At 40.2% G+C, this 26,183-nt stretch overlaps 2 protein-coding genes across 3 annotated transcripts; both read left to right on the top strand.

Moving 5' to 3' along the window:
* The first annotated feature begins 5,787 nt into the window (after positions 1–5,787).
* LOC121772586 (cytochrome P450 90B1-like) lies at positions 5,788–11,193 on the top strand. Of its 2 annotated transcripts, none has more exons than XM_042169736.1 (8): positions 5,788–6,064; positions 6,134–6,458; positions 6,528–6,680; positions 6,767–7,003; positions 7,080–7,166; positions 7,237–7,315; positions 7,406–7,512; positions 10,788–11,193. In XM_042169736.1, the coding sequence occupies exons 1-8, from the start codon at positions 5,856–5,858 to the stop codon at positions 11,007–11,009; spliced, it is 1,419 nt and encodes a 472-aa protein (XP_042025670.1). In that variant the 5' UTR covers positions 5,788–5,855; the 3' UTR covers positions 11,010–11,193. The 2 variants fall into 2 exon arrangements, with proteins under 2 accessions (XP_042025670.1, XP_042025671.1); XM_042169737.1 differs by having other exon boundaries at positions 10,725–10,845.
* Positions 11,194–22,131: 10,938 nt separating this feature from the next.
* LOC121772234 (SCARECROW-LIKE protein 7-like) lies at positions 22,132–24,117 on the top strand. Its single transcript, XM_042169251.1, has one exon. It carries the CDS (start codon positions 22,330–22,332, stop codon positions 23,899–23,901), a length of 1,572 nt encoding a protein of 523 aa, XP_042025185.1. The 5' UTR covers positions 22,132–22,329; the 3' UTR covers positions 23,902–24,117.
* The last annotated feature ends 2,066 nt before the right edge of the window (positions 24,118–26,183 follow it).

The following is a 26,183-nucleotide window of genomic DNA, read 5'->3' as shown; positions in this document are numbered from 1 at the left end:
TGTTCACAAAACACATCACTCTTATTCTGATTTTACTTCACTCTTGTTCACAAAACACATCACTCTTATTCTGATTTTACTTCACTCTTATTCTGATTTTACTTCACTCTTATTCTGATTTTACTTCACTCTTGTTCACAAAACACATCACTCTTATTCTGATTTTTCATCTCAGGGACAGCTGAATCATTACTTTGGTTATAAGTTGTTTTAATCACTAAAATTCTAAAATGAAAATAATTACAGATCTTTGGTTACCTTAGCTTTGTCATTTAAGGTAATACCTCGATCCTCATCAGGTGAAATCTAAAAAAGTTTCAATTTAATTTCAAGTACGTGTGGGATAAATATGTACCGATTTTTTTTTTTTGGAGGTTAAGGGCTACTAATGAATTACGATACTCCATTATTGAAACACATTTCGTAATTAAACTGCATTTAATGTTTCACGCGGAATGATTGTTTGTGAAATCAATGACCTCCTTTTAGATAATAGTAATTCTTTCTTGTAATCCATATTCTTGAAACTAATTGCTCTGTGTAGGTGAAATGTTTGCCATTGTTATACAAGATTCTGTTTCAACAGTCCGTATAACTGAAAATACTCTCCTCCTCCACAAAAACCAACAGATCGCCGCCGTAAGAGACAGAAAGATGGAGCTCCAGCTCCGGCGGCGGCGTAAATGGCGGTGGTGGCGGCGGCGAAGGAAGAGCTGCAGCAGCAATTCACCACCATTTTGTGCGATACTAATTGCTTTTGGAGAAGAGGGAAGAGGAGAAGAGAGGAAGAGGATTGTCAATGACCATTATACCCCGCTTGGTTATTGTGGAGTAAATTTGTGAGAGAGGAAACTAATATTAGCCATTGATTTTTTTGATCTTGTGGCTATTATTTGTTCTCTAGTTATTTGGTTAAGAGGTGTTTGCCATAGATCACTACCCTATATATATATATATATATATATATATATATAGTAATAACTAATAACTAAATATCAATTTTGTATGTTAAAAATATCAATACAAAGACATAAATTTATCAATCTTTCTTTTGTTGATAAATTATGTCTTTGTGTTGATATTTAAATTTGCATGTTGTATTGATATAATTATGTCTTTGTGTTGATAATTTGAATACACAATATTGAAAGTCATTAATTATTACTGTAAATTAGTTAGCACACTAACGCAACCCTATATATATATATATATATGACAAGGGGATGTTATCAAATTGTAAACTTTAGATATTGTACAAACTTCAAACGTTAAATACCAGCAATAAAAATGTCAACGGTTGATAATGTGTTGACATTTTATGTTATTGTTATTTTGTCATCTGTTGATATTTTCTAATGGTCCAGATCGTAATTTAGAGTTTGCAAATACCCTATATATCAAATTATATAGTGTTAAATAAAAGATTATGTGGATATTTGTTGGTGTGTACTTGCATATAGCGTTGATATACATTATCAGTTTATCTCTCTTTGACCCTTGAAAGTTGTGGATTACTACTACATTTTAGAATTTGCATCAAACAATTGAGTTGTGATCTAAAAAATGGCACTACTAAAATCGAAAATAATAAAAAAAAATACTACTTATAGGGATGTCAATCGGGCCGGCCCGTCGGGTTTCAGGCCAATCCTACTCGCGTTGCGGGTCAATCGGGTGAGGGCTAATCGGGTTGTGATTTCTTTCGGGTTATAAAAGTTCAACCCTAACCCTAAAAGCTCGGGTTTCTGGCTAGCCCAGCGGGTTATTCGGGTTGCTTCCGATAATATTAACATGCGATCAATCCAATAAATAATGATTAAAATTAGTTATATTCATACAATGTAAAACATTTAATTATGAAATATTTGAGATGTATGCTTAAACTCAATCATAAACATGATCAAATACTAATATTTGAGATATTTCACGGAATTTTAATGCAAGTTTTAGAAATTTAAATATTTTTTAGTGAATTTGAAGTTTTAAATTTATTAATCAATTATTATATTAATAAAAATTCAATATATAGTTTGTATATTTAATATAAATTCGAAAGTTATTTTTTTAGTTATCTATATTATAAAATTAATCAATTAAGTGTCTAATTAGGAGTTAAAAAATAGAATAACAGAAATTTTATTGGGTTTTCGGGCCAGCCCATCGGGTTTTCGGGTCAGCCCATCGGGTTTTCGAGTCTGGCCATAACGGGTTGCGAGTTAATCGGGTGCGGGCTAATCGGGTTTTGATTTTATCGGGCTAGAAATTTCCAGCCCTAACCCTATAAATTTGGCGAGCTATTCGGGCCAGCCCACGGGTTAAGGGCTACATTGACATCCCTAACTACTTATGTTTAGAATTACTTGTTTGATTTATTAAGTAATTTTCAACATTTTACAGTGGTTTCTTCAAATACTCCCTCCGTCCGCAAAATATTGTCCATGTTTAACTCTGCACGGGTTCTAATAAATATAAAGAAAAGTGAGTGAAAAAAGTTAGTGGAATTTAGGTCACACATTTATATATTGGTTTTAAAATAGAATGTAAGTGTAATGAGTTAGTGGAAAGTGTGAACCACTTACCAAAAATGGAAAGAAAAAAAAAAGCAAAGTGGACAACATTTCGCAGACGGACCGAAATGGAAAAACTGAACAACATTTCACGGACGGAGGGAGTATTTTTTTTATACTGAAGTGGGGCAAAGCCTGAACAAGACTACATGCTATCGATTACTACTATAAGATATTCCTAGCATGCCATGTGATAACAAAATACCAAGATCTGTAGGCGACTGTTCAACAACACGCACTCACCTCTCGAAATTTTATGCATAGCGTGACAAAAAATCTCCAGCAAAATTTCCTTCTCGATGCACATATCTCACTATATACATGAATTTTAGAAAAAAATTTTCTTAAAGATCGAAACTAACGTGAGAAATTAGAATTTATGTGACAATTGAAAAAGGAAGTAATTTTGATTTATTTATTAAAAATAAAATTATGTGATAGACTGATAGTCAAAATTATGAGAGAAAGAGGTGTGAATAGAAAGGAAATACATACTCCTATAATGTTAGTAATTCTCAATTTGGGCCCAACCAAACTTAATAGAAAAGCCCAATACAGGAAAACCAACTAAAACTCTTTAATAGAAAAGCCCAATACAGGAAAACTAACTAAAACTCTCTCTCTTGTTCTTATGAAACTTCTCGTATCACATGACTCCTCCATCATCAATTCTCGCCTCGTTCCGTAGCAATAATAAAAATCCTCCAAATGTGTGTATGGTTGAAGTCCAATGTAAAAAAATTAGGGTTCTGAGTCAATGACACGGCCTTTAAATTTATGTTCTCTTATTAATAAAAAAATCCTAAATTACTACTCCTTCACCAACTACTACGAGTGTTCTCGTTGTTCCACTTCTCCGGACAGCTATCAACTTAAAGAGAAATGGACTGGGACTTGAGACACAAGAAGAGCTACCGTGGATTGAATGCCGAGTAGTGAAGTTTTTGGCTGTGCTCATGGGCTAGTGGTGTCATTCGGGTGGTGCTCCACGGCTGTGTTTTGGGGCTTTGGCCTTTTAGCCGCGGCAATTTGATGTTGGAGAGTTGTGGTGTAGATGGGATTGCTCATAGAAGAGGTAAATGAAGTCAATTGTCATACCCATTCATTTGCAGTGGGATGCCCTATAGGCAGCTCTATAGTTCGCCCTAAGCATTTTATTTATTTGAATATTTAAAACACTACAAAAATTTAAAAAAAAAAGCTTCATTTCATTGAAAGTTCAAAGGTTACAGTTTGAAATAATAAAAAAACTACAAATTCTCAATGGTGGTTACGATTCCAAACTTCTTCAATCATGTCGTTCATGAGCTGAGCATGGTCTTGTTGGTTGGGCATTGAGGCCTGTCTAGATAGAACCTCATTGAATCCCATCAGTAATCCTCGAACGTGGGGCTGGGTCGCCGTGCTGGAGCTAGATCCACCTTCATCATCGCCCCAATCGGTGACTCTTCCACCTTCGTGTTTGACTATCATATTATGCAAGATGCATGACATCGGCGATGACTTCCTTGAACCAGAAATGCGTCGGACCTTTCACTATTGCCCACCGCGCTTGGAGCACACAAATGCCCGTTCCACATCCTTCCGCGCAGCCTCCTGCTTTTGTGCAAATAAAACTCTCATGTCACCCATTTGGCAGCTGATCGTCTTCACAAAAACATGCCACCTTGGGTATATGCCATCGGCCAAGTAGTACACCATATGATATTGACGTCCGTTGGCAGTGAACTCGATGGTCGGGCCGTTGCCATTGCATTGCTCGGTTAAGAGGTTGGATGAGTTGAGGACGTTGATGTCGTTGTTCGACCCCGCTACACCGAAGTAAGCATGCCAGATCTAGAGCCGATGGTCAGCGACGGCTTCGAGGATCATCGTCGGGTGGCTGCCCTTATATCCACCAGTAAATTGGCCTCTCCACGCCGTCGGGCAATTCTTCCACTCCCAGTGCATACAATCGATGCTCTCTAGCATTTCAGGAAAGTCGTGGGCCGTCTCGTGCATCTTCATCAGGGCATGGCAATCCTCAGCATTCGGCTTTTGCAAATATGTGTTGCTATAAGCCTCCACAACTCCCCTACAAAAATTCTTCAGGCACTCGCGGCCATTTGTCTCCCCGACGTGAAGGTACTCGTCGAACATGTCCGTTGTGGTGTCGTAGGCCAACTGCCGGAGCGCAACCGTGCACTTTTGCAAAAGCGTATTACCGATACTGGAAGTATTCATCACGTGCCTCCAACGTTTGGACAATGCTGAGAAAAAGATCTCGTCGCATTCTAAAACAGCGGTGAAAAACCATCGGGCCCCAACGTGGTTGCTGGGCAAAATAGTCTGCGAACAGACGTTGGTGAGCTATGTCGTGCTCGCGGCGGACAAACGTCCGACGTCGAATCGGCCTCGGGATCTGCACCGCCGCTTGGCGCTCTATTTCGGCCAAGCATTCCGCCGCAGCCTCATGAACGCAATCGAATAAGGCCTGAGTCAAGGTCCGAGTAATGCCCTCCAATGTACTCCAATCGTCGCTGGGTCTCATTTTTTTAGTGAGAAAGATAGGGAGTGAAATATTGGTGTGTGGGGAAAGTGAGAGATAGGAGAGAATTATTGGTGTGGGAAATGGAAGAGAAATGAGGGTGTAAATAGATAAAAAAAAAAATCGGTAAAAAAAAAGGAAAACGCGTTGCATCGTCCGCGGTATGGTCCGCATCGCCCGCAGTGGGGCTGACGATACCGCGGACGATGCCTGGTCGAAGGCCTATCGTTCGCGGACGAAGCATAAGGCGCGGACCATGGATGTGCCATCATTCGCCTCACTGTGGATGCTCTTAGACCAACTTTATATAACGGTATATAAATTATTACTCACGTTCCACTAAGTTAACAGCTCATTTATAATTGCATTTATTAAAGTCCATGTTAACCAAAATGACGCTTAAGCCTAATCAGAGTTAAGTAATCGACCATGTTTTCATTTTCCGACTTGTCCTTTTATTTGACCACAAAAGTTGATAAAAGAAAAATATACCACAATGGGTGTGATTATTAATTAGTTACTATGAGTTATGAGAATTATAAGAACTCTAAATACTAGTATTACAACTTGTTATTCCACGTGGTAAAAGATTCTATAATTTAATTGCTAATTTGTTGTAATTCCAGAAATGCCCAAAAGACAATATCAAAGCCCCTACAAAAAGATGCCCTCATTCTAAAAATCTCCCCCAAACAACTCTTGTTTTCCTCTCCACACAGCCCCAAGCTTAATGTAGCTAGAGAGAGAGACGGGGGGAAATCATGAGTGAGTTTGAGTATGGACTCGAATTGTTGATTCTGTTTGCTGTATCTCTGTCCCTAATACTGTTGAATCTATATGGAAGAAAACAAAAAAGAGGCAATCTTCCACCAGGCAACATGGGTTGGCCTTTTGTTGGAGAAAGCATTGCCTACTTGAAGCCTCATCCAGCCAACACCATAGGCAAATACATGGAACACCACATCTCCAAGTAATTAATTCACTCTCTCACAATCACATCTCCAAGTATGAATAATGTAATTAACTAATTTTGATTCAGGTATGGGAAAATATTCAAGTCACATTTGTTTGGGGAAGCCACAATAGTCTCGGCCGACGCAGGGCTGAACAGATTGATCCTTCAAAACGAAGGGAAGCTCTTCGAATGCAGCTATCCGAGCAGCATCGGTGGAATACTTGGGAAATGGTCGATGCTAGTCCTGGTGGGAGATATGCACAGAGACATGAGGACCATCTCCCTTAACTTCCTAACCAACTCCAGGCTCAAGACCCACCTCCTCCGCCAGGTCGAGCGCCACACCGCCCTCGTCCTCTCCTCCTGGGCCCACCGCCCTGTCGTCTGCGCCCAGGACGAAGCCAAGAAGGTACTAGTATCTCATCATCATTCCATTTTGAATAATTTGTTTGTTTGATCAAATTAGCCTTGTCTCCAGTTCACTTTCAACCTGATGGCTGAGCACATAATGAGCCTGGAGGCCGGGGAGGCCGAGACCGAGCGCCTCAAGAAAGAGTACATCACCTTCATGAAAGGCGTGGTTTCGCCTCCCCTCAATTTCCCCGGGACCGCCTACTGGAAGGCCTTGCGAGTAACATACATACACAATTTTATTTTATTTCTAGGCTAATTAATTAAACTCTTTATTTCTTTTTTATTTTATTTTATTTTTTATAGTCTCGCGCCACAATACTGAAATTCATCGATTGCAAAATGGAGGAGAGGATGAAAACGGGGAGCAAAAACGAGCAGGATCTACTAGGATGGGTGCTCAACAATTCCAGTCTCTCCAAAGACCAGATTTTGGACTTGGTGTTGAGCCTTTTATTTGCTGGCCATGAAACCTCCTCAGTTGCTATAGCACTTGCTATTTACTTCCTGCAGGGCTGTCCCACTGCTGTTCAAAATTTAAGAGTGAAGTATTTGCAATAATTATTAAATAAAGTACTACTAATTAGTAATTGGTTAATTAATTTGATTACTTTATTAGGAAGAGCACTTGGAAATTTCAATCGCCAAGAAAGGAACAAGGGAATTGAGCTGGGATGACTACAAGAAAATGGAGTTCACACAATGTGTAAGAGTTTACTAATTAAGTAGTAATATAGTATTCATAATTAATAAAAGTGTGATGTAGAAATTATCAGGTTATAAGCGAGACATTGAGGTTGGGAAACGTGGTTCGATTTCTACACAGAAAGGCGATTAAAGATGTTAGGTATAAAGGTAAAAATATTTGTCAATTGATTAATTTTGGCTAATTGATTAATTAATTAATTAGAGAAAAATGACATATTTTATTCGGAAATAAAAAAGGTTATGACATTCCATGTGGTTGGAAAGTTCTGCCGGTGATAGCAGCAGTGCATTTAGATCCATCACTTTTTGACCAACCTTGGCACTTTAATCCATGGAGATGGCAGGTTAGTCTCTCTCTCTCTTCTCTTCTTCATATAATGCCACATTTACTAATTTCTAGCTTCTTTTTTTTTACAATAATTTTTATATAGCAATGGATCCCACATATGGTGTTATATATACATAGGAAGAAAGTTAGATTACACCATATTTTGACCCTTTTTTATTCATTACAGTATTTAACTTTATTCATCCTCCATGTCAGCTATTGTTATTACCAACATTTTAATTTTAATTGTTTTTATTCAAAAAGGTCAAAATGTTGATTAAAATAGTATATCAATCTATTATCAAAATTATAAAGTAATAGAGATAGAGATTTTTTTTATTACTATTAGTATTTTAGTGCAGAATGAGCTATGCCTCATCGTAAAAATGAATGAAAACTTTCAGAAAAAGAATTAGGCTAGTTTTTGTGCAAACTATTGATTTCCTGGGAGGATGTAGTACTATAAATCTATAATCTTTCTTAGTTAAATTTTATTATTCTTTATTTTTCGAAAGTACTATTCGTTATAATTGAGTGGTGATAAAGACTAGCTGTTAATTGGATTGAGTGCTTTTGTATTTTTCCTTATTTACAAATTCTAATCTGTTTATAATTGGATTTTGTTTTTGCGTGTATGAACACGTCTTCTTTCGGTAAAATTTTCTCCGCCAACCATAGGTTTTAAATAATTCACTAATAATTCATTTTTATCATTTAATTTTGGAGTTTAACTTTCTTGAAATCACATAAATGTGACAATCGTCAACTTAAAGCTCTTAAATCTGCTGTCACGTTGATTTGGTGATGATCCTTGCTCATCTATGTACCTCTTTATCTCTTATTTAAGGGTGTGAATGTCTCATTTCAAATGCATCCCATAATTAAATAATGTTTTGGAAATTATTAACAACTTTTTCTTGCAAAATCACGTGGACTTTCGTAACTCTAGAAGTTTGATGATGTTTGAATTTATTCACACACAGAGTCACAGTTAGTCAAGTTAAAGCATAAGACTATATATTAATGTTTATGTTTCTGTCACGCCAAACTTAATGTCAGTTGTCTCCACAAATTTGTTAGAAGATAGTGAGAGAAGTGTTACTTTAGTAGAAGATAATAACTTCTAGTCTACCACATTCACTCCACAGTGAAAATATCTTACTTGTCTCACCTTAATTAGAAAATTGTACTATTTTTAAAGAATTTACCCTTATAAAATCATAAACATTAAATAGATCTGCAACAATTCTTTTCTTAGGTACACAATGTCGTTCCATATTAATTAACTTCAAAACAAATTGTCATAAATACAATGCAAGACAAATATGTATAATGTACATATATGTATGCTTTTTGCCGTCACTAGTAAGCTTTTTCTTTTCTTTCATAAGTATAATTTTGGTAAAAGCTTCCGCATAGGAGTACTTAGCTTGGCATCTCTTGATTAAATCAATTAAAATTTGTGAATTCCTAATTAATTTCAAATTTAAGTTTGATTGTGTTTGATCACTATAATGTGTAGAAATTTATTTAGCTAACTATACATGAGATGGAGAGTATGCTCAATTTTCCCCTATAAATTTAGGTGTTGAATCTCGTATAGTAGATCGAATGTTACAATTAAATAAATAATATGCGATAAATTCTTTAGATTATGTAGGCACCGTATATTAGTAGTACATACAAAATGATTTACACAATATTGAATAATATATGCATGAATCTAATTAAGTGTAGTAGTCCTAAATTTGAGATGGGTCGAGGCATGTGGGTGTGGCGGTCAATCAATTTGCAAACAGCCACAATTGCTGAATACCAAGACGACACATGTCCCCAACATTTAAAACAAACCAATCTCCAAATATAAATCTAAAGATTCTCATTATTAATTACGTAGATTCTTTGGACCCTCATTTATCATTTAAAGGATAGACGTATATGAATCGCTCACCTAAAATTAATCACTAGCTGACTAACAAATTCATCTATTACTAATAGTAGATTCACAAATATGAATAGTTCTAACTTTCTTTTACATATTGATTTACAAATAATATTTTTTTAATATTTACATATAGCTTTTTTTAAACATGTTATGTTATGTATAATACTCCCACCGTTCCCGATTAATTGTCACTCTTTTTCATTTCGGTCCGTCCATCAATAATTGTCACACTTCATTTTTCTCATAAATGGTAAGTATGGTAAAACCAATATAAAAAAATGGGTCTCACATTCCACTAATTTTTTCAACCAACTTTTCTTTATATTTCTTAAAACTCGTGTCCGGTCAAAGAGTGACAATTAATCGGGGACAGAGGGAGTATGTTTTTAGATTGATCATGTTTCATGTTGTTAATTTTCAGTTTTTTACTCATTGAATAAACTCTTTGAGTGTATTGTGGATGGGAAAAGGATTCTATTTCTCTTGGAATTAAATGATTAATTCAGTTGAGTGTAACTTAAGGGTTCTATATAGTTCTAGTACTTATAATTGAGATGAGTCCAATAATAGGAATAATTGTGGGCAAGGGGTATATTGGGGTTTATAAGAAGTGAGTTGTTTGTGGTCTAATTATGAGAGAAGAAATAGGGTATTGTTTCTAGTTGTATTGTATCAATATAGTAGTAGTAGTAGTAAAATAGATCAACAATTTTAAAGATGAAAACCTACATGAATTCTGATTAATTGGATAGATAGCGTCAGTGATAATTCATCTTGGGACAATGTTACCTAGAATTAGTCTTGACTTATGAATTTTTATTTTTAATTTTTTTAGTGTAATAAAATTAATTATAGATAATTTCTAATCAATCAAAGCTCAAAATAAATTAATACTCAAGCAACCGAATACTATGAATCTATGATAGTTGAGTTACTAGAAAATATACAGAAATAAACAAGAATTTAAAAGCAAAATGGATTTAAAATAAATTGGAGTTATGATGGGTATGAAATGATGAATAAATAGAGGTTGCGTGGGCGAGGTGATTAATGTGTGCACGTGCGCCACTCCTTTCCCTTTCATTCTGGTCCCATTTTCATTAACAATTTTTACCTTTTGTCTTTTTCTCAAACGGCAGAAAATTGAAAAATGCTCCTCTTCATTCAACGAAATTATATTTTCTTGTTTAGCATTATTAATTAGAATAGATAGTTTATTAGGAAAATAGCAAAGTTTAAAAAAAAAAGAAAATGTACATAGATTTGACTTGTTTTGATTGCAGAGTGGTCGTGAAACAAAGAATTTGATGGCAAATGTACATAGATTTGACTCGTTTTGATTGCAGAGTGGTCGTGAAACAAAGAATTTGATGGCATTCGGGGGAGGTGGGAGGCTGTGCGCGGGGTCAGAGCTGGCAAAGATGGAAATGGCTGTATTCATCCACCATTTGGTCCTGAACTTCGGGTTCGCCTTAGCAGAATCCGATGAGGCATTCGCCTTCCCGTTTGTGGATTTCCCCAAAGGCCTCCCCATCTCCATCACCCATATCGACCCACCCTTTCTCTAGCTCTAAATATCATTCATTCACCCGACCTACTATCTATATTCTATACCAATTCAATCTAGGATTAATCATCTTCACTTTTGTAAATTACTATGCCACTCTTTTATTTTATTTATTCTTCTTGGATTTGCATTTCTCATGTAAAAACCTCATTCTCATCAGTTTGTTAAGAAGCTAAGTTTTGGAATTGGTGTGGTATTCCAATTAAGATCCTAGGCGAAGGAATTTGGATCCTCTAACGTGGACACAAGCAAAGCAGGAGGTGTTATTCCTAACAACATAGTATTAATATTATAATTTATAAATTAAATATTAAGTGGTGATGAATAAAGCAATGGAGTCAAAATCAACAAAACAATAGGAATGTTTAATTAAAATGATTGACCAACCAACGACTGCCACCGACTTACAACGCAGCCGACAAAGAGAAATCTTTGAATATCAACCGACAATCAGTGATCATCTATCTTAGATAAATGTAAAATAACAAATTAATCTTTTATTAATAGAGGATGAACTCCAAAATCATATTGCCTCATCCCCATTAAAACAGATTTAGAGGCGTTTTGTTATTTTCTGAAATACTGATACATGGGCTATAAATTGGGCTTGTTTAATTTATATTATTTGGGCCTGTATCATAAAAAACAATTAGTTGGGCTATTGACTTAAAATGTTAGTGACCCAGTTATAATTTAATTAAGTTAAGGCCGAAATTATTTCTTGAGCCTAACCGAAATAAATTGAACTTTAGATAGATTAATTAAATGGGCTAAAATACTCATGAGACTGTATTAATCGAGCAAAATCCGTTTTTTTATGTTATTAAACCAAAGGTATCCACAGATCGATCTCCTAGCCACTTGGTTAATCTCATGCCACTCGACTAGACCGTTGATGGGGTGCGTACTAAACAAGCCCAACAGCAATGACGGCCCATCAGCCCAAAGCCCAAGGAAGAGTATGAGTTCGGCATTACCAAAGAGTTCGGCCTCAGCCTACAGCTCGGTAAAAGCCAACCAATCAAGCTCTACTCTCAGATCGGCAACCAAAGCAGTTCGGTCGTGCGTACTAAACAAGCCCAACAGCAATGACGGCCCATCAGCCCAAAGCCCAAGGAAGAGTATGAGTTCGGCATTACCAAAGAGTTCGGCCTCAGCCTACAGCTCGGTAAAAGCCAACCAATCAAGCTCTACTCTCAGATCGGCAACCAAAGCAGTTCGGTCTCAGTATTCGACCGAACAAGGAGTTAGTGGACCCATACAGGATTTCCACAACTTCCAACACACCCACTACCACGTGGTGTCAACTCAGGCCACGATCGTAGGCCATGACCTACGCTACATCCACGATCTTAGGCCATGACCTACACGACATCCACGACTTAGGGTGGTGATGCAAGCCACGATCTTAGTTCAATATATAAATAGAACTTAGATCTGATAGACAAGGGTTAAGCTCTCTAGAGATAAAATATCATATAGCAAGTCTGTGTTGTAAGCTGTAATCCCAGATTAAGCAATACAACCTTGCCCTCCCTTCTTCCCGTGGACGTCGTGGACGTAGATTTACTTCAGTAAATCGAACCACGTAAATTCATTGTGTCGTAGTCTTTATTCTCTACCAGCATTTACTAACATCAGAAATTCGCGGATTCATCACTGGCGCCGTCTGTGGGAAACAGAGAACCAAATTTGTGATAAAGCGAATTTTTGACCCTTTTTCCACCCCAAAAAAATGCATACCAGATCACACACTACCCGTAATACCGTTCGTGAAAACCATGAGGAAGCTAGTCCAGCCCGCAGGTCCGGAAAACAGCCTCGGGAGACATCTACTTCCAGTTTTCACGATGAAGGAACAAGCCGCTCAAAAGGTCCACACACCGAGTCTTCCCAGCAGCCTGATTTGAATGAGGCTGTCAAGCTGTTCTTGGCTGAGAAGCAGGATGAGTTCTTAGCCTTCCTGCAAAAGAGCCAACAGCCGAAGACGAAAACGGTAGATTCTCCTTCCTCATCCAGACATGAAAGTCACTACCGCAGTAGTGCCGTGTCTTCCAGGAAGAAGAATCCTCAACCCCGACATGTTCCTGTTCCTCCTCGGTACCGGAATCACAGGAGATCTCCATCTCCTCCATACCGAAGAGATGTCGGGTTCGCCATGTACGGAGCATTGAAGACTCCGTTCTCGGACGATATCACCCGAACTCCCCTTCCACAGAACTACCGAACTCCGTCGATGACTTATGACGGGTTGGTGGATCCTCATGACTTCCTGGGACGCTATCAGTATAATATGGCGAACCAGGGTCTCAATGAGGTCCATATGTGCAAGCTGTTCCCCGAGCTGCTCATCGGGAACGCCAGAAGGTGGTTCGACAGCCTTCCTCAAGGCAGCATTAGATCCTACCGAGATCTAATGGATGCTTTCCACAGGAGGTTCTTTCAGAAAGCGGAAGCCCGAATTACTTCGGCTCAGCTGCTTTCTATACGTCAAGGTCGCGACGAAAAGATCAGCGACTTCCTGACGAGATTCCATAAGGAATGCCTACAAGTAGATAATCTCAATGATCTACTTGTCATTTCGGCATTCCAAAATGGAATCCTGCCCGGAGCTCTCTACAGAAAGCTCGTGGAATGCAGTCCGCAAACAGCTCAAGAGATGTGGGACATTGCGGACCAGTTCTCCCGTGCCGATGAGGCAGACCGTCGAAAACGGTCTTTAGACAGCTCATCTAGAGGAGACGAAAAGAAGCCCGATCATAGCGATCAGAGGCTTCCTCGCCGAACTCCTTTTGAAAGAATTCAAAGGGCACCGGTACAAGGCAGATTGGGACCACGTCTCAATCCTGAGAAGCCGCCCGCTCAGTTCGTACCATTAAACAAGTCAAGAGCGGAAATTTTCGAACTACATTCCGATATGTTCGAAAAACCAAGGCGGATGACGAAATCGGCCGCGCGCCGACCTCAGGATCAATATTGCTCCTTCCATCAAGACTACGGTCACGATACCGAGGAGTGCCGACATTTGGCTGCAGGTATTGATGCCCTTGTGAAAGCAGGGACGTTAAAAAAGTACCAAAGCAAGCAGCCGAAAAAGAACAAAAAGCAGGGAGGTGCGAACTGCGCTCCTCAGGATCCGAAAAGGCAACAGGATCCCGAAGACGATAACGAGCCGCAATATGATGGAGTAATCCTAACTATTGACGCTCTCCCTGCAGGGAAGACTAAATCGTCTCTGAAGTCATAGAGCAGAGGTTTAAAAGCTCGGTCTCCCACCCACAAGCAAACGGACTGAAGCCGTGATTCCGGTTGAGATCGGCATACCCAGTCCCCGAACTCTAAATTTCTCCTCAGAAATGAATGATGACGGACTGAGAGCCGAACTAGATCTGGCCGAAGAAAGAAGAGAATTGGCCTGCATAAAAGCAGCCAAGTACAAGGAGCAAGTAGCCCGGTATTATAACCAAAGGGTGAAAAAGCTGCAATTTCAAGTGGGAGATCTCGTCTTGAGAAACAACGAAGTAAGCCGAGCAGAAAAGCTGGGCGAACTCGAACCCACATGGGAAGGTCCATATCGGGTGTCAGAAGTCCTCGGCAAAGGGTCTTACAAATTGGCTCACATGTCAGGAGAACAGGTACCCCGAACATGGCACATTTCCAACCTCAAGAAGTTCCATTTGTAAGAGACAGTCCGGTCAGTCAATCTTGAGTCCTGTTCGGTCAATGTGCTTTCTTTGGTTTGCTTGGTCTTTGTTTGTCTCTGTGCGTTTTGTCTGTGTGTTTTGTCTGTCTCTGTGCGTGTCGTCTCTTACAAATGTTACTGAGGTATCTTGTTCTTCGAAGGCTGATCCCCTTTTTAGAACATATATAAGCCTACGATTGTGAGTCCAAGCTTCTAAGGAGGATACAAGACCACAATTCAGCTTAAACAAGCAGTTCGTCTGAAACGAACTGCAATAAGCCAACGATTGTGAAGTCCAAGCTTCTAAAGAGGATACAAGACCACAATTCAGCTTAAGAATCAAGCACTTCGTCTGAAACGAACTGCAACAAAAGTCCGATTCACGCGATAAAACTTGCCTGAATTAGGACAAGGGAAAGTCCGATCCACGCGATAAAACTCGCCGAATTAGGACAAGGGAAAGTCCGATCCCCAAATTAGGACAACGGAAAGTCCGATCCGAGCGATAAAACTCGCCAAATTAGGACACAAACCAAGTCCGGTCAAAGATGTTTATTTCATCAGACCAAAGACGAGTCCGGTCAAAGATGTTTATTTCATCAGACCAAAGACGAGTCCGGTCAAAGATGTTTATTTCATCAGACCAAAGACGAGTCCGGTCAAAGATGTTTATTTCATCAGACCAAAGACGAGTCCGGTCAAAGATGTTTATTTCATCAGACCAAAGACGAGTCCGGTCAAAGATGTTTATTTCATCAGACCAAAGACGAGTCCGGTCAAAGATGTTTATTTCATCAGACCAAAGACGAGTCCGGTCAAAGATGTTTATTTCATCAGACCAAAGACGAGTCCGGTCAAAGATGTTTATCTCATCAGACCAAGGACCAAGTCCGGTCAAAGAAGTTTACTTCATAAGACCGAGGACAAGTACGATGAAATTGTTTCGCAGAACTGTAAGTAAGCAGTGATAAAAGCGAAAGGAAAAAATTTCATTTATTAAATCTCGTTCGGCAGACAATTCAGCTCCCCTACGAGAAGGCATTACGCCATTACAAAGGACTATTCTACTGTCCTCGGTTGCTAAAGTTAAGCCACCTATCTGCAAAATCCTCTGGAAGCCGAGTTCGGTTGTTCCGAGCAGATGAAGAATAAGCAGGTCGACGAGATGCTATCCTCGACCCCACACCTCTTCCGCGAGCCCCAGAAGCTCTAACCCCTCGGCGATGAAGAGTCTCTGCAATAAGCATCTGCTGATCTTGCTCGCTCATAGTCACAACTCCTCGGCGAATTTCAGTCCGTCCCTGTCTTGACGATTCCGGTTGCTCCTGAGCCCGTTCTCGTCTTGACGTTTCCGGCTGTTCCGGAGTTCGTTGTTGACTTGGAGTAGGATTTTGAACAAGGGAACCAGAGGCTTGATCTGGAGTGCGAGCATCTGTTGGCAGGAAATGCCTAAGGAATCTCTCGATTGAGGGACGCCGGGAAAGAATGATGTCGTACCGAGAAGCCCAGCGCCGTAATGATTTCACAACTTGTTGGCAAGCCGAGCTCTCCAGCGCATTGTTCCTCCGGAGTACATGATATTCCTCCCACAGTTCGTCAACTCGACTCTGAACATCTGATATGGTCACTCCCCCGCGCACACGGATGTAATCCTCGTACGCAGTCCTCTCAGCAATGGTCGTATTCAGCTCGGCCTCCAGATCCTTCTTATCGGACTCTAAGTCCTTATTATCGGCCTCCAGCTTCACTAAACGAGCCAGAAGCTCGTCATTCTTCGTCTGATCGGCTATAGCTCTTTTCTCAGCTTCGTCTAAAGCTGAAGAGTACAGCCGTTTCCAGTGAAGTATCTCCATCTCCTTGAGTACAAAGCAGCTATATTAGTTCGGCAGCTGTACCGAGCAGATAGTAAAATACAACAGGAATAAAGGCGAGTACGAAAAGCTATACGAAGACAAGTGTAGAGAATTTTTCATTCACAAGGAAAATTTTTTACACTAGGAGGGCTTCAAGGCCATTTTACAAGGAAGAAACTAGAAGACTAAGAGAAGGGAGACGAAATCATACTCCGCCAGCTTCGTCTCCGGCTCCTCGGTCTGGTTCAGCTTCTTTCTCCTGAGCTACCTCAGCCTCGGCCTCGCATCCTGCCGGCCTCGCCTCCGCCTCCTGATCGGCTTCCTTCTCCGGATGCCCGGCCCGCTCGACTTCGGCCTCCTGCTCCAGCGGCTCGGCCTCACCCTCTCCGTTGTAAGTCGAAGCGGGTGAAACGGGTCCCACGGAGGCAAAGATAGCCTCCAGGTTCTCGTCCCGATCAGCTCGACAACTCCGGACTCGGTCTGCAGAAAGCAGGACCGAGGATGAAGCGAGCTCCTCAAGGAGCGACAGATTCTGAAGCCGAGCTGCTATCTCTCGGCTGTACAGAGGCAGCACGACGTCGGCCCCCTGCTCGCCCTTATCGGTAATTAGCCTTACCAGACTACCGACAAAGGCCAAGAACTGGCCGCTCAAAAAGAGTTTCTCCGTGTAAACACGGAGAGCCTCCCCCTGGGCAGCCACGGCGGCAGCCTCCTTCTGAGCCTCCCGGTGCTTCGTCTGCTCTTGCAGGATGATGAGCTGGTTTTTGGCTGACCGGGCTTCATCCTGAGCCGAGATCCTAGCAGCTCGGGCCCTCTCAAATTTGGCCTCAGCCTGTTCGGCCAGACTACGAGCAAGATGCAACTTCTTCTGCATCTCCTCGTAGTCGTGGGATGCTTTGGAGAGCTCCACGGAGACGAGCTTGGCTCTCTGAAGATGAACAAGGAAAAAACTCAACAGAATGGCCATCAAAAAATGTGGAAAAGAAGCCAAGTCAGAAAGCTTACCTCCACAAAATTCGTCGGCCATTGAAAAGGCTCAGGGACGTGTTCCGGGATGTCTGCAACCACCTCGGAGATGACCAGGTCTTTCCCCGGCACTCTTGGGGACTCATGAAATTTCCCCTTCCCTTTAGCCGAACACGGCTCCGGCTCTTTCGGATCCGAAGAAGAGGTTTTTTGCCTCTTCGGATTCTTCTCGGCTTCAGACGCCGAGCGAGGGGCTCTCTGCCTCTCCGGCTCCACAAGCTCGGAGGACTTTCGGATAGCCTTATGCAGCAAGTTCACTGTCAAAAAACAAAAAAAAAAAAAAAAAAAAAAAACAACAAAGTCAGATTTTCTTCGTTAAAGCAGTAGAGCATAAAGATAAAGAGAAATCCTCACCCTCGGCCTCTTCGTCCGAAGACGAGATGTCGAACACGACGTCGCCCTTGACGAGCTCAGACTCCGTGTATTGTTTCCTAACTATGGGAATCTTGTTGAGCTCGCCATCGAGCTCGTCCAACGGTTCAGGCCGAGGATGACGGATAACGGACTTCGGCCCTCTCCAGGGAAAACTAGGAGCCGCGGTCCTATCATAGTAGAAGAAGCGGTTTTGCCACTTCGGCCACTTCGTTTTACAAAAGGCCCTAAAGGGCTGTACAGGGATCAAGTAAAACCAAGACCCCTTCCTCTTAAATTGAAAGAATTTAAGGATCGCCTTCAAAGACAAATCCCTTCCTAACTTACGGAGTTCGGCAGCGAAGGCCGACAAGTGCCTCCAAGAGTTCGGAGTCACCTGGCCTAAAGGAAGCTGAAAAAAATCTAGTAAATCTATAAAGGCAGAAGGGAGGGGGAAACGAAGCCCGCATTCTAAGCAGGCCTCGTACACGGTGGCGTAACCCTCCGGCGGGGAGTCAGCCCTATGATCACCGTCAGGTACCACCGCCTTCCCCCCAGGAAAAAAGTATTTTTCGGGTAGGGATATCACAGTATCCTTACTCAAAATACTATGGAAATACTCTACGGTCTTCTCCCCGGACTCTTTCCGGCCAGAAGACCCCTTACCGCCTCTCCTACCGCTACCCGACTCCGAAGAAGAAGAAGAAGACATTTTTTCTTACTTTTTGAAGGTGAAGAAAGTCTGAAGAAATTCTTGAAAGCGGAGAGAGAATTTTCGCAAAAAAGAGAGAGTGCAGAAGAAGCAGTCGCAAAAGTGCTTCAATGATGAAGAAAGGAGGTATTTATCAGATTCGGCGAAGATTTCAAAATCGTCGCACCGTTTCGAATCCCACCTTTTCAGGATTCAACGGCCGGATTTTACTGTCGCATTTAATGCAGTCACGTGCAAGGCACGTCCCCTGACATCAGCCTCCCCCTTGCCTTTATCCAGAATGCCGAAGTGACTCACTTCGCCGAAGAGATTCACTTCGCCCTTCGGGGGGGGTAGTGATGGGGTGCGTACTAAACAAGCCCAACAGCAATGACGGCCCATCAGCCCAAAGCCCAAGGAAGAGTATGAGTTCGGCATTACCAAAGAGTTCGGCCTCAGCCTACAGCTCGGTAAAAGCCAACCAATCAAGCTCTACTCTCAGATCGGCAACCAAAGCAGTTCGGTCTCAGTATTCGACCGAACAAGGAGTTAGTGGACCCATACAGGATTTCCACAACTTCCAACACACCCACTACCACGTGGTGTCAACTCAGGCCACGATCGTAGGCCATGACCTACGCTACATCCACGATCTTAGGCCATGACCTACACGACATCCACGACTTAGGGTGGTGATGCAAGCCACGATCTTAGTTCAATATATAAATAGAACTTAGATCTGATAGACAAGGGTTAAGCTCTCTAGAGATAAAATATCATATAGCAAGTCTGTGTTGTAAGCTGTAATCCCAGATTAAGCAATACAACCTTGCCCTCCCTTCTTCCCGTGGACGTCGTGGACGTAGATTTACTTCAGTAAATCGAACCACGTAAATTCATTGTGTCGTAGTCTTTATTCTCTACCAGCATTTACTAACATCAGAAATTCGCGGATTCATCAACCGTTGAATTAGCTAAATCCGTATATTAAATGAGCTTATAGTTAATTAAAGTGGATATTAGATAAATTCCAAAGTTGATCCCTTATTTATTTTGTTAGTAGATTAAAGTGGATATTTGTTAAATCCCAAGTTATCCAAAATTATTCTAGGAATAAATTATTATGGTAGACCAAACCATATCCCACATCGGAGAATGGACCAGAGTTGCAAGCATATAAATGGGTTTCCCCAACTTCATTAGTTTGAGGCATTTTGGGGAGTACCCCAAAAGCAAAACCGTGAGGGGTTTGCCCAAAGCGGACAATATCATACTAATGTGGAGTTCGGGTGTGCATCGCCGATTCCCAACAATTATGGTATTGATTTTTCCATTGTAATGCAATAATTTAAATAATACTACTACAAAGATTTAAATTATTGATTTTTAGATAACACACAAAGAATTAAATAGTTTGCTTTGAGATAATATACAGAAATTTAATAATACCACAAAGATTTTTTGTCATTAAAAAATCACAATAGAAGTAAAAGTAAATAAAAGAGGTATATCATCTATTTATCTTTTCAAAAAGTGAAATATACCATTCCAAAAAGTAAGACATTCCAAAAAACAAAGATGTATATAAAAAGGTAAATATTTTTTTAAAAATAAAATAAAATAATAATACATTAAAAAAACATAAAATGTTATACATTATCAAATACCTTCCCCTTGGAGAATGGTTTTTCATGAAATGAATGCAAATATGGTAGTTACACCCTTCGTACATCATTTAAAGAGCCCTTTTGCCATTTTGGTTTGTCTACGATTTATAGAACCATTTATTTTATTCCACTTCTAGAATGCAAACCATATATTCCACCAACTTTTTACACTCACAATCCAATATAAACTAATACTTTAAAAGGGTCTCACGTTCTACTCACATTCTCTTTTTACTTTTCTTCACAAAGTCAAACAATTTCTTTAAACCCGAGCCGAGTCAAAAGGGCTCTTTGAATCGTGGACGGGGGGAGTATAAGATTTTACCTCTCCAATGATGGAGAAGTAAAGATACCTCTTCAAAATGAGAAAATGTATAATACTTCTCAAATATCTCTCCCGTTGTAGAATGATTTTTCATGAAAAAAAAGTAAATATGGTAATTATATAACTTTAGCTATGTATTTAACTCTCCCCTTGGAGATGCTCTAACTCACTCCTCAAATTAAGCTAAATGGTCAAATATACCCCTCAAACACTGAAGGGTAAATAGTAAAAATTGAAACTGAATTTGAAATTTCTGAATTTTTTAAATAAAAATATAATTTTATAAATATTGGATATCAAAAGATGAAAACCGCATTTTTAGGTACTAGTACTAATTTTTTATAATTCACTGTATAAACTTAGGGAGTGAGGGAGTACTTATCTGTAGTAAAAATGTAAAATTCGGTCCCACGCGGTTAGATAGTGCAACGGTAATCTTTCAAATCAGAGGTCGTGAAATAAAAAAGTATCCAAAGTCGTAGTAGGAGTTTTTTTAATTTCAGATAGTACTAAAGATTGAACTACTTTTGTTCTAGCTTTATAAAATAGAGAAAAGAAGAATTCGGTGGACTTGAATTGAAGTTTATATAAGCTTCAAGGTGCAGTTAACCTCCTTTTTAAATATTTTTCTCTCTTAATTTCTTATGTAAAATAGAGTTCACATTAAATTATTACTCCAAATATCTACTTGAAGGTGATTTTTTAGTCATACTTACTCACGTCACTCGCAATCTTTAATGCATTTTAACTAGTACTATCACATAAAATCTCAATGGACTATACTAGTATTAAAGTTCAATTAAAAATATCTAACTCTTTCCAGTTCTGTACCATCTATAAAAAATATAAGTATTTTTATTTATAAAAAGTTGTTCTCCATTCATTATTTATATAAATAAATTTACTTGTATCACTAAAGCAACTATTATAATTCATTAAATAATAGAGATAATAATATACTAAGTTTCACTATTCACTAACATTACTTTAGCTACTCTACTCCTCGTATCTCTTACTTTACCAATTGTATATTAGTTTCCATATCATTTCAAATGCACATAAAAAACGGAGGGAGTACAATATGCACTTTGGGTTCGGCACGAGTTTTAATGAAAAATTGGTAAAGTAAGAGAGAGGTAGAGAAAAAAGTAATTATAGTATTTTTAGTGGGAAATGGATCTCACTCATTAGAGAGAAAAAAGTTTTCAAAATTGAAAAATGCATATTCTTGTGGGACAGACTAAAAAAGAAAGATTGTATATTCTTGTGGGACGGATGAAGTATTATATTGTTCTAATGTAGTTGAGACATTTTTATTTGACACGAAATTTAAGAAATTGATATATTAAAAGTTCAAGTGAGGGGAGTAAAATAAAATATGAAATAAAGTAAGAGAGTAAAATATAAAAATGATACTAATTAAAGACTCAATAATTAAAAAAAATACAGGAGTATAAATTAAAAAAATTAATCAAGTCTCTTTGTAGTTGAGGGTGTATAAATTTAAAACAACAAATTAACTGTAAAATGTGTGATGAGAGTAATTTGAAATCAGTCCTCATCCAGTAGTTCACAATCAATCAAGCTGAATTCCCACTGCTCCACTCCCTCTCTCTCTCCACTGCCTCCGAGCTGTGCCCACTCTATGTGTGAGCTTCTGAAGAAGAAGAAGAAGAAGAAGAAGACGAAGCAGCAGCTCCCTACTCTCAGCACTGCGTAATCAGAAATGGCATACATATGTACGGACAGCGGAAATCTAATGGCGATCGCCCAGCAAGTCATCCAGCAGAAGCAGCAACAAGAGCAGCAGCACCAGCACCAGCACCAGCACCAGCAACAGCACCTCCTCACCCCCAACCCCTTCTGGCCTCCCTCCTCCTATGCCCCCTTCCCCGTCTCCGACCCCTTCCCCGTCCCCTCCGCTCCCGACCCCGCCTTCCACTTCCCCAACCTCGATCACCCCTCCACCCTCTTCCGCCTCTCCGACGAGTTCGACTCCGTCGAGTGGATGGAAAGCCTCATGTGCCCCGCCGCCGACTCCACCGACACCCAATCCGATTGGCACCCCACCCCCCTCTACCCCTCCGACCCCTTCCCCCCTCCCTCCGATCTCATCTTCTCCCCCTGGGCCCCACCCTCCTCCGATCCCCCTCAATCTCACCCCTCCAAAGACGACCAATCCCCCATTCTCTCCGCCCTCATCGACTGCGCCTGCCTCTCCGACTCCGACCCCGAAACCGCCTTCAAATCGCTGATCCGCCTCCAGGACTCCGTCTCCGACCATGGCGATCCGCTCGAGCGCGTCTCCCACTACTTCTCCCAAGCCCTCTACACCCGCGTTTACCAGCAAAGAGACAAATCCTCCTCCTCCGCCTCCGCCGCTACTTCTGCTGAAGAATTCACTCTATCCTACAAGGCCTTCAACGACGCCTGCCCTTACTCCAAATTCGCCCACCTAACCGCGAATCAAGCCATCCTCGAAGCCACGGAGAACGCCACCAGCATCCACATCGTCGATTTCGGCATTGTGCAGGGGATCCAATGGGCCGCCTTCCTGCAAGCCCTAGCGACCCGACCCGCCGGGAAACCCAAACGCATCCGGATCTCCGGCATCCCCGCCCCGGCCCTCGGCGATTCCCCTGCCCCGTCGCTGCTCGCCACCGGCAACCGCCTCCAGGAATTCGCCAATCTGCTGGATCTCGAATTCGAATTCGACCCGATCCTCACCCCGGTCCACGAGCTCACCGCCTCGAGCTTCCGCGTCGACCCGGACGAGGCCGTGGTGGTCAATTTCATGCTTCAATTGTACAATCTGCTCGACGAGAGCGACGACGGCGTTGAGGCCGCGCTGAATCTCGCGAAGGGATTGGATCCGTGTGTTGTCACATTGGGGGAATACGAAGTGAGCTTGAACCGGGTCGGGTTCTTGACCCGATTCAAGAATGCGCTCAAGTACTACACCGCGGTGTTCGAGTCCGTCGAGCTGAATCTAACACGTGAAGCCCCGGAGCGGATTGAGCTCGAGAGGCTGCTGCTCGGGCGGAGGATCGCCGGAGTGGTGGGCCACGGGAACCGGAAGAGGGAGAGGATGGAGGATAAGGAGAGGTGGAGGGTTTTGATGGAGGGCGCCGGTTTCCGGCCGCTGGCGTTTAGCCATTACGCGATCAGCCAGGCGAATATACTTCTGTGGAACTACAGCAGCAGCAGGATGTACAAGCTCGTTGATTCTTCGCCGCCCGGGTTTCTGTCGTTGGCTTGGAATGAGGTTCCTCTTCTTACTGTGTCTTCGTGGCATTGATCGTTTGTTTCGTGCCCTTTGTATGATCTATGATTTGTTGCTTGGCATGATCAAAAAGTGTTTAATTTTGAAGAGAAATGTTAGTCCAATCTAAGATGTATGGAAGATAGACTGTAGTATAGCTTGATAGTTTTGAAACTATGTTTGTAATCTCATTTTGTTCATCTCATTGCATCATGAAAATCCTTTATTGATATAATTAGTGCTTAATTTCAAGATATGTGAGTAGTATTTTTGGTTGGTTTTAGGTTGATTTAGCATGAGATTGGAAAGATTGTAATAGTGCATATAACTATGAATTTAATGGTGGTTATGTGATGTGATCCTTCACTAGATGACTCGAACTGTTGGCCTACCGGTTGTAGGAAAACGGCTTACCAATTAAGTTGTGCTTCGTCGTCAATGTGATCTAAAGATTCTTGATGCAATAATTGGTTTTCCAAGTATAGTGAAAGTAGTAGCTCTCTCTTCTAAATAAGAACATCATTTTCATTGGGTAGGGATATAACTAAGGGGGTTGGGGGGGTTCTTGGATATGGACTTGGTTTTGAATTATTTGCACCTTATTGTCCATGATTATGAAGTGATCAGTGTTAGGGGGACCTTGTGATGGTAATGACATGTGCTTGACTTAATGTCCATTCATTCCGGAAATTTTGGTTTAAGGAGATGAAGCGTGAACCCTCCAGGGGTGTTCGGTTAGCAAGATTGTATCTCGGGATTAAATATGTAATGTGTTTGGTTCATGAGATTCAATCTCACAACTCAATCCTAGATTTTATACTGGTATTATTTTATTTTGAAAACTGAACGCCACCTCATCTCTGTATAAATGTAGATTGATGGTGTTGTAACTATGGAGCTTCTGCTTGTTTTCTTCAATAAAATCTACAATAACATGAGATGAAAAAAGTGTGAAGAGTATAAGAATGTGAGGAATAATTTTCTTCTTTGGCTTATCCATAATTGTATGATGATAGATTTGTTAGGAAGGACAAAGCATACTTACTGGATACTCCGTACAATACATGAACTGTGATAACTGATCTCTTCGAAGAAGGAACTGATTTACTTGTTTTGATTACAACTTAACATCTCATTATATCACTGGAAGTTTGTAGATTATGTTGGCAATAATAGTAAGTTTGTTTTGTTTCATTAGGCGTGCCATTAACTGAAAAGCGTAACACGTACTACTACCAAGTTTGTGTTCAATGGATCAGTTCTCACTACGTGAATTGATTGTTTATTTTGGATATACCTTTAACAAAAATTACTTGCATGCATCTACGAACGATTAGTGAGTTAATCGTGTGCTCTTGCACCAACCAAAATTGGAGGTTATGTTTTACTCTCTCTCTCCCAGACTCTTATTTGATTATGAATTATGATACTGATGTGTCCCACTTATATATATGTGTATATACTCCCTCTCTGCCATTAAATATGAAACATTTGATTTTCGACACCAAATTTTATGTAGTGTTGTTTTGTGAGTTAATGGAGAGATAATAAAGTAAGAAAGAGGAAAAAGTTGAGATAGTGTTGTTTCTTCCATTTTAAGAAATGTTTCATTTTTAATTGGACAACTAAAAAAGGAAAGCGTTTCAATTCTAATGGGACATAGGGAGTACATATTAGTTTATAATAAAATTTCAGTGAAATAAGTTAGCGGAATGTAAGATTACTTACCATTTATGGTAGATTTACTTACCATTTATGGTAAAAATGAAATATGACTCTTATTGTGGGACGGATGAAGTATAATACTCCATCGCCCCCGTTAAAATTGTCCACTTTTGACATTTTTGTTTGTCCTTCATTAATTGTCCATTTTTACTTTTTTACCATAAATAGTAATATGTCTCCTATTTCACTCAAATTTTATTATAAAATTAATACTATATAAAAGTGTGAACTATATTCTATTAACTTTTTCGACTAAAAATGGGAGTATTTCTTAAAATTTGTGTTGAAATTAAAGAGGACCATTATTGAAATCGAGTTAGTAGTTACTTTAACTAAATTCTTACTTTTCGAACGAAATGCTATCAAAACGTGTACATCCTAAATTCCTATATATGGGTACAGTCAAATAACACAACTGCCAATGGATGGCGTACCGTTGCAGACTCGTCGAAATTGACAAACACAATAGATGAGATGAGATGAGATGAGATGAGATGAGATGAGAATAGGTCATTACCACAATACCACTGCTCAAATTTATTTTTTCCATAGATTGTGTTAATTACTGTGAATTTTTCAACATAATTCAAATC

This window comes from Salvia splendens, chromosome 16 (genome assembly GCF_004379255.2).
Source record: "Salvia splendens isolate huo1 chromosome 16, SspV2, whole genome shotgun sequence".
In the NCBI taxonomy this organism is placed as follows: Eukaryota; Viridiplantae; Streptophyta; class Magnoliopsida; order Lamiales; family Lamiaceae; genus Salvia; species Salvia splendens.
Note: the sequence above shows the minus strand (reverse complement) of the source record. Positions and strands in the feature narration are given on the sequence as shown.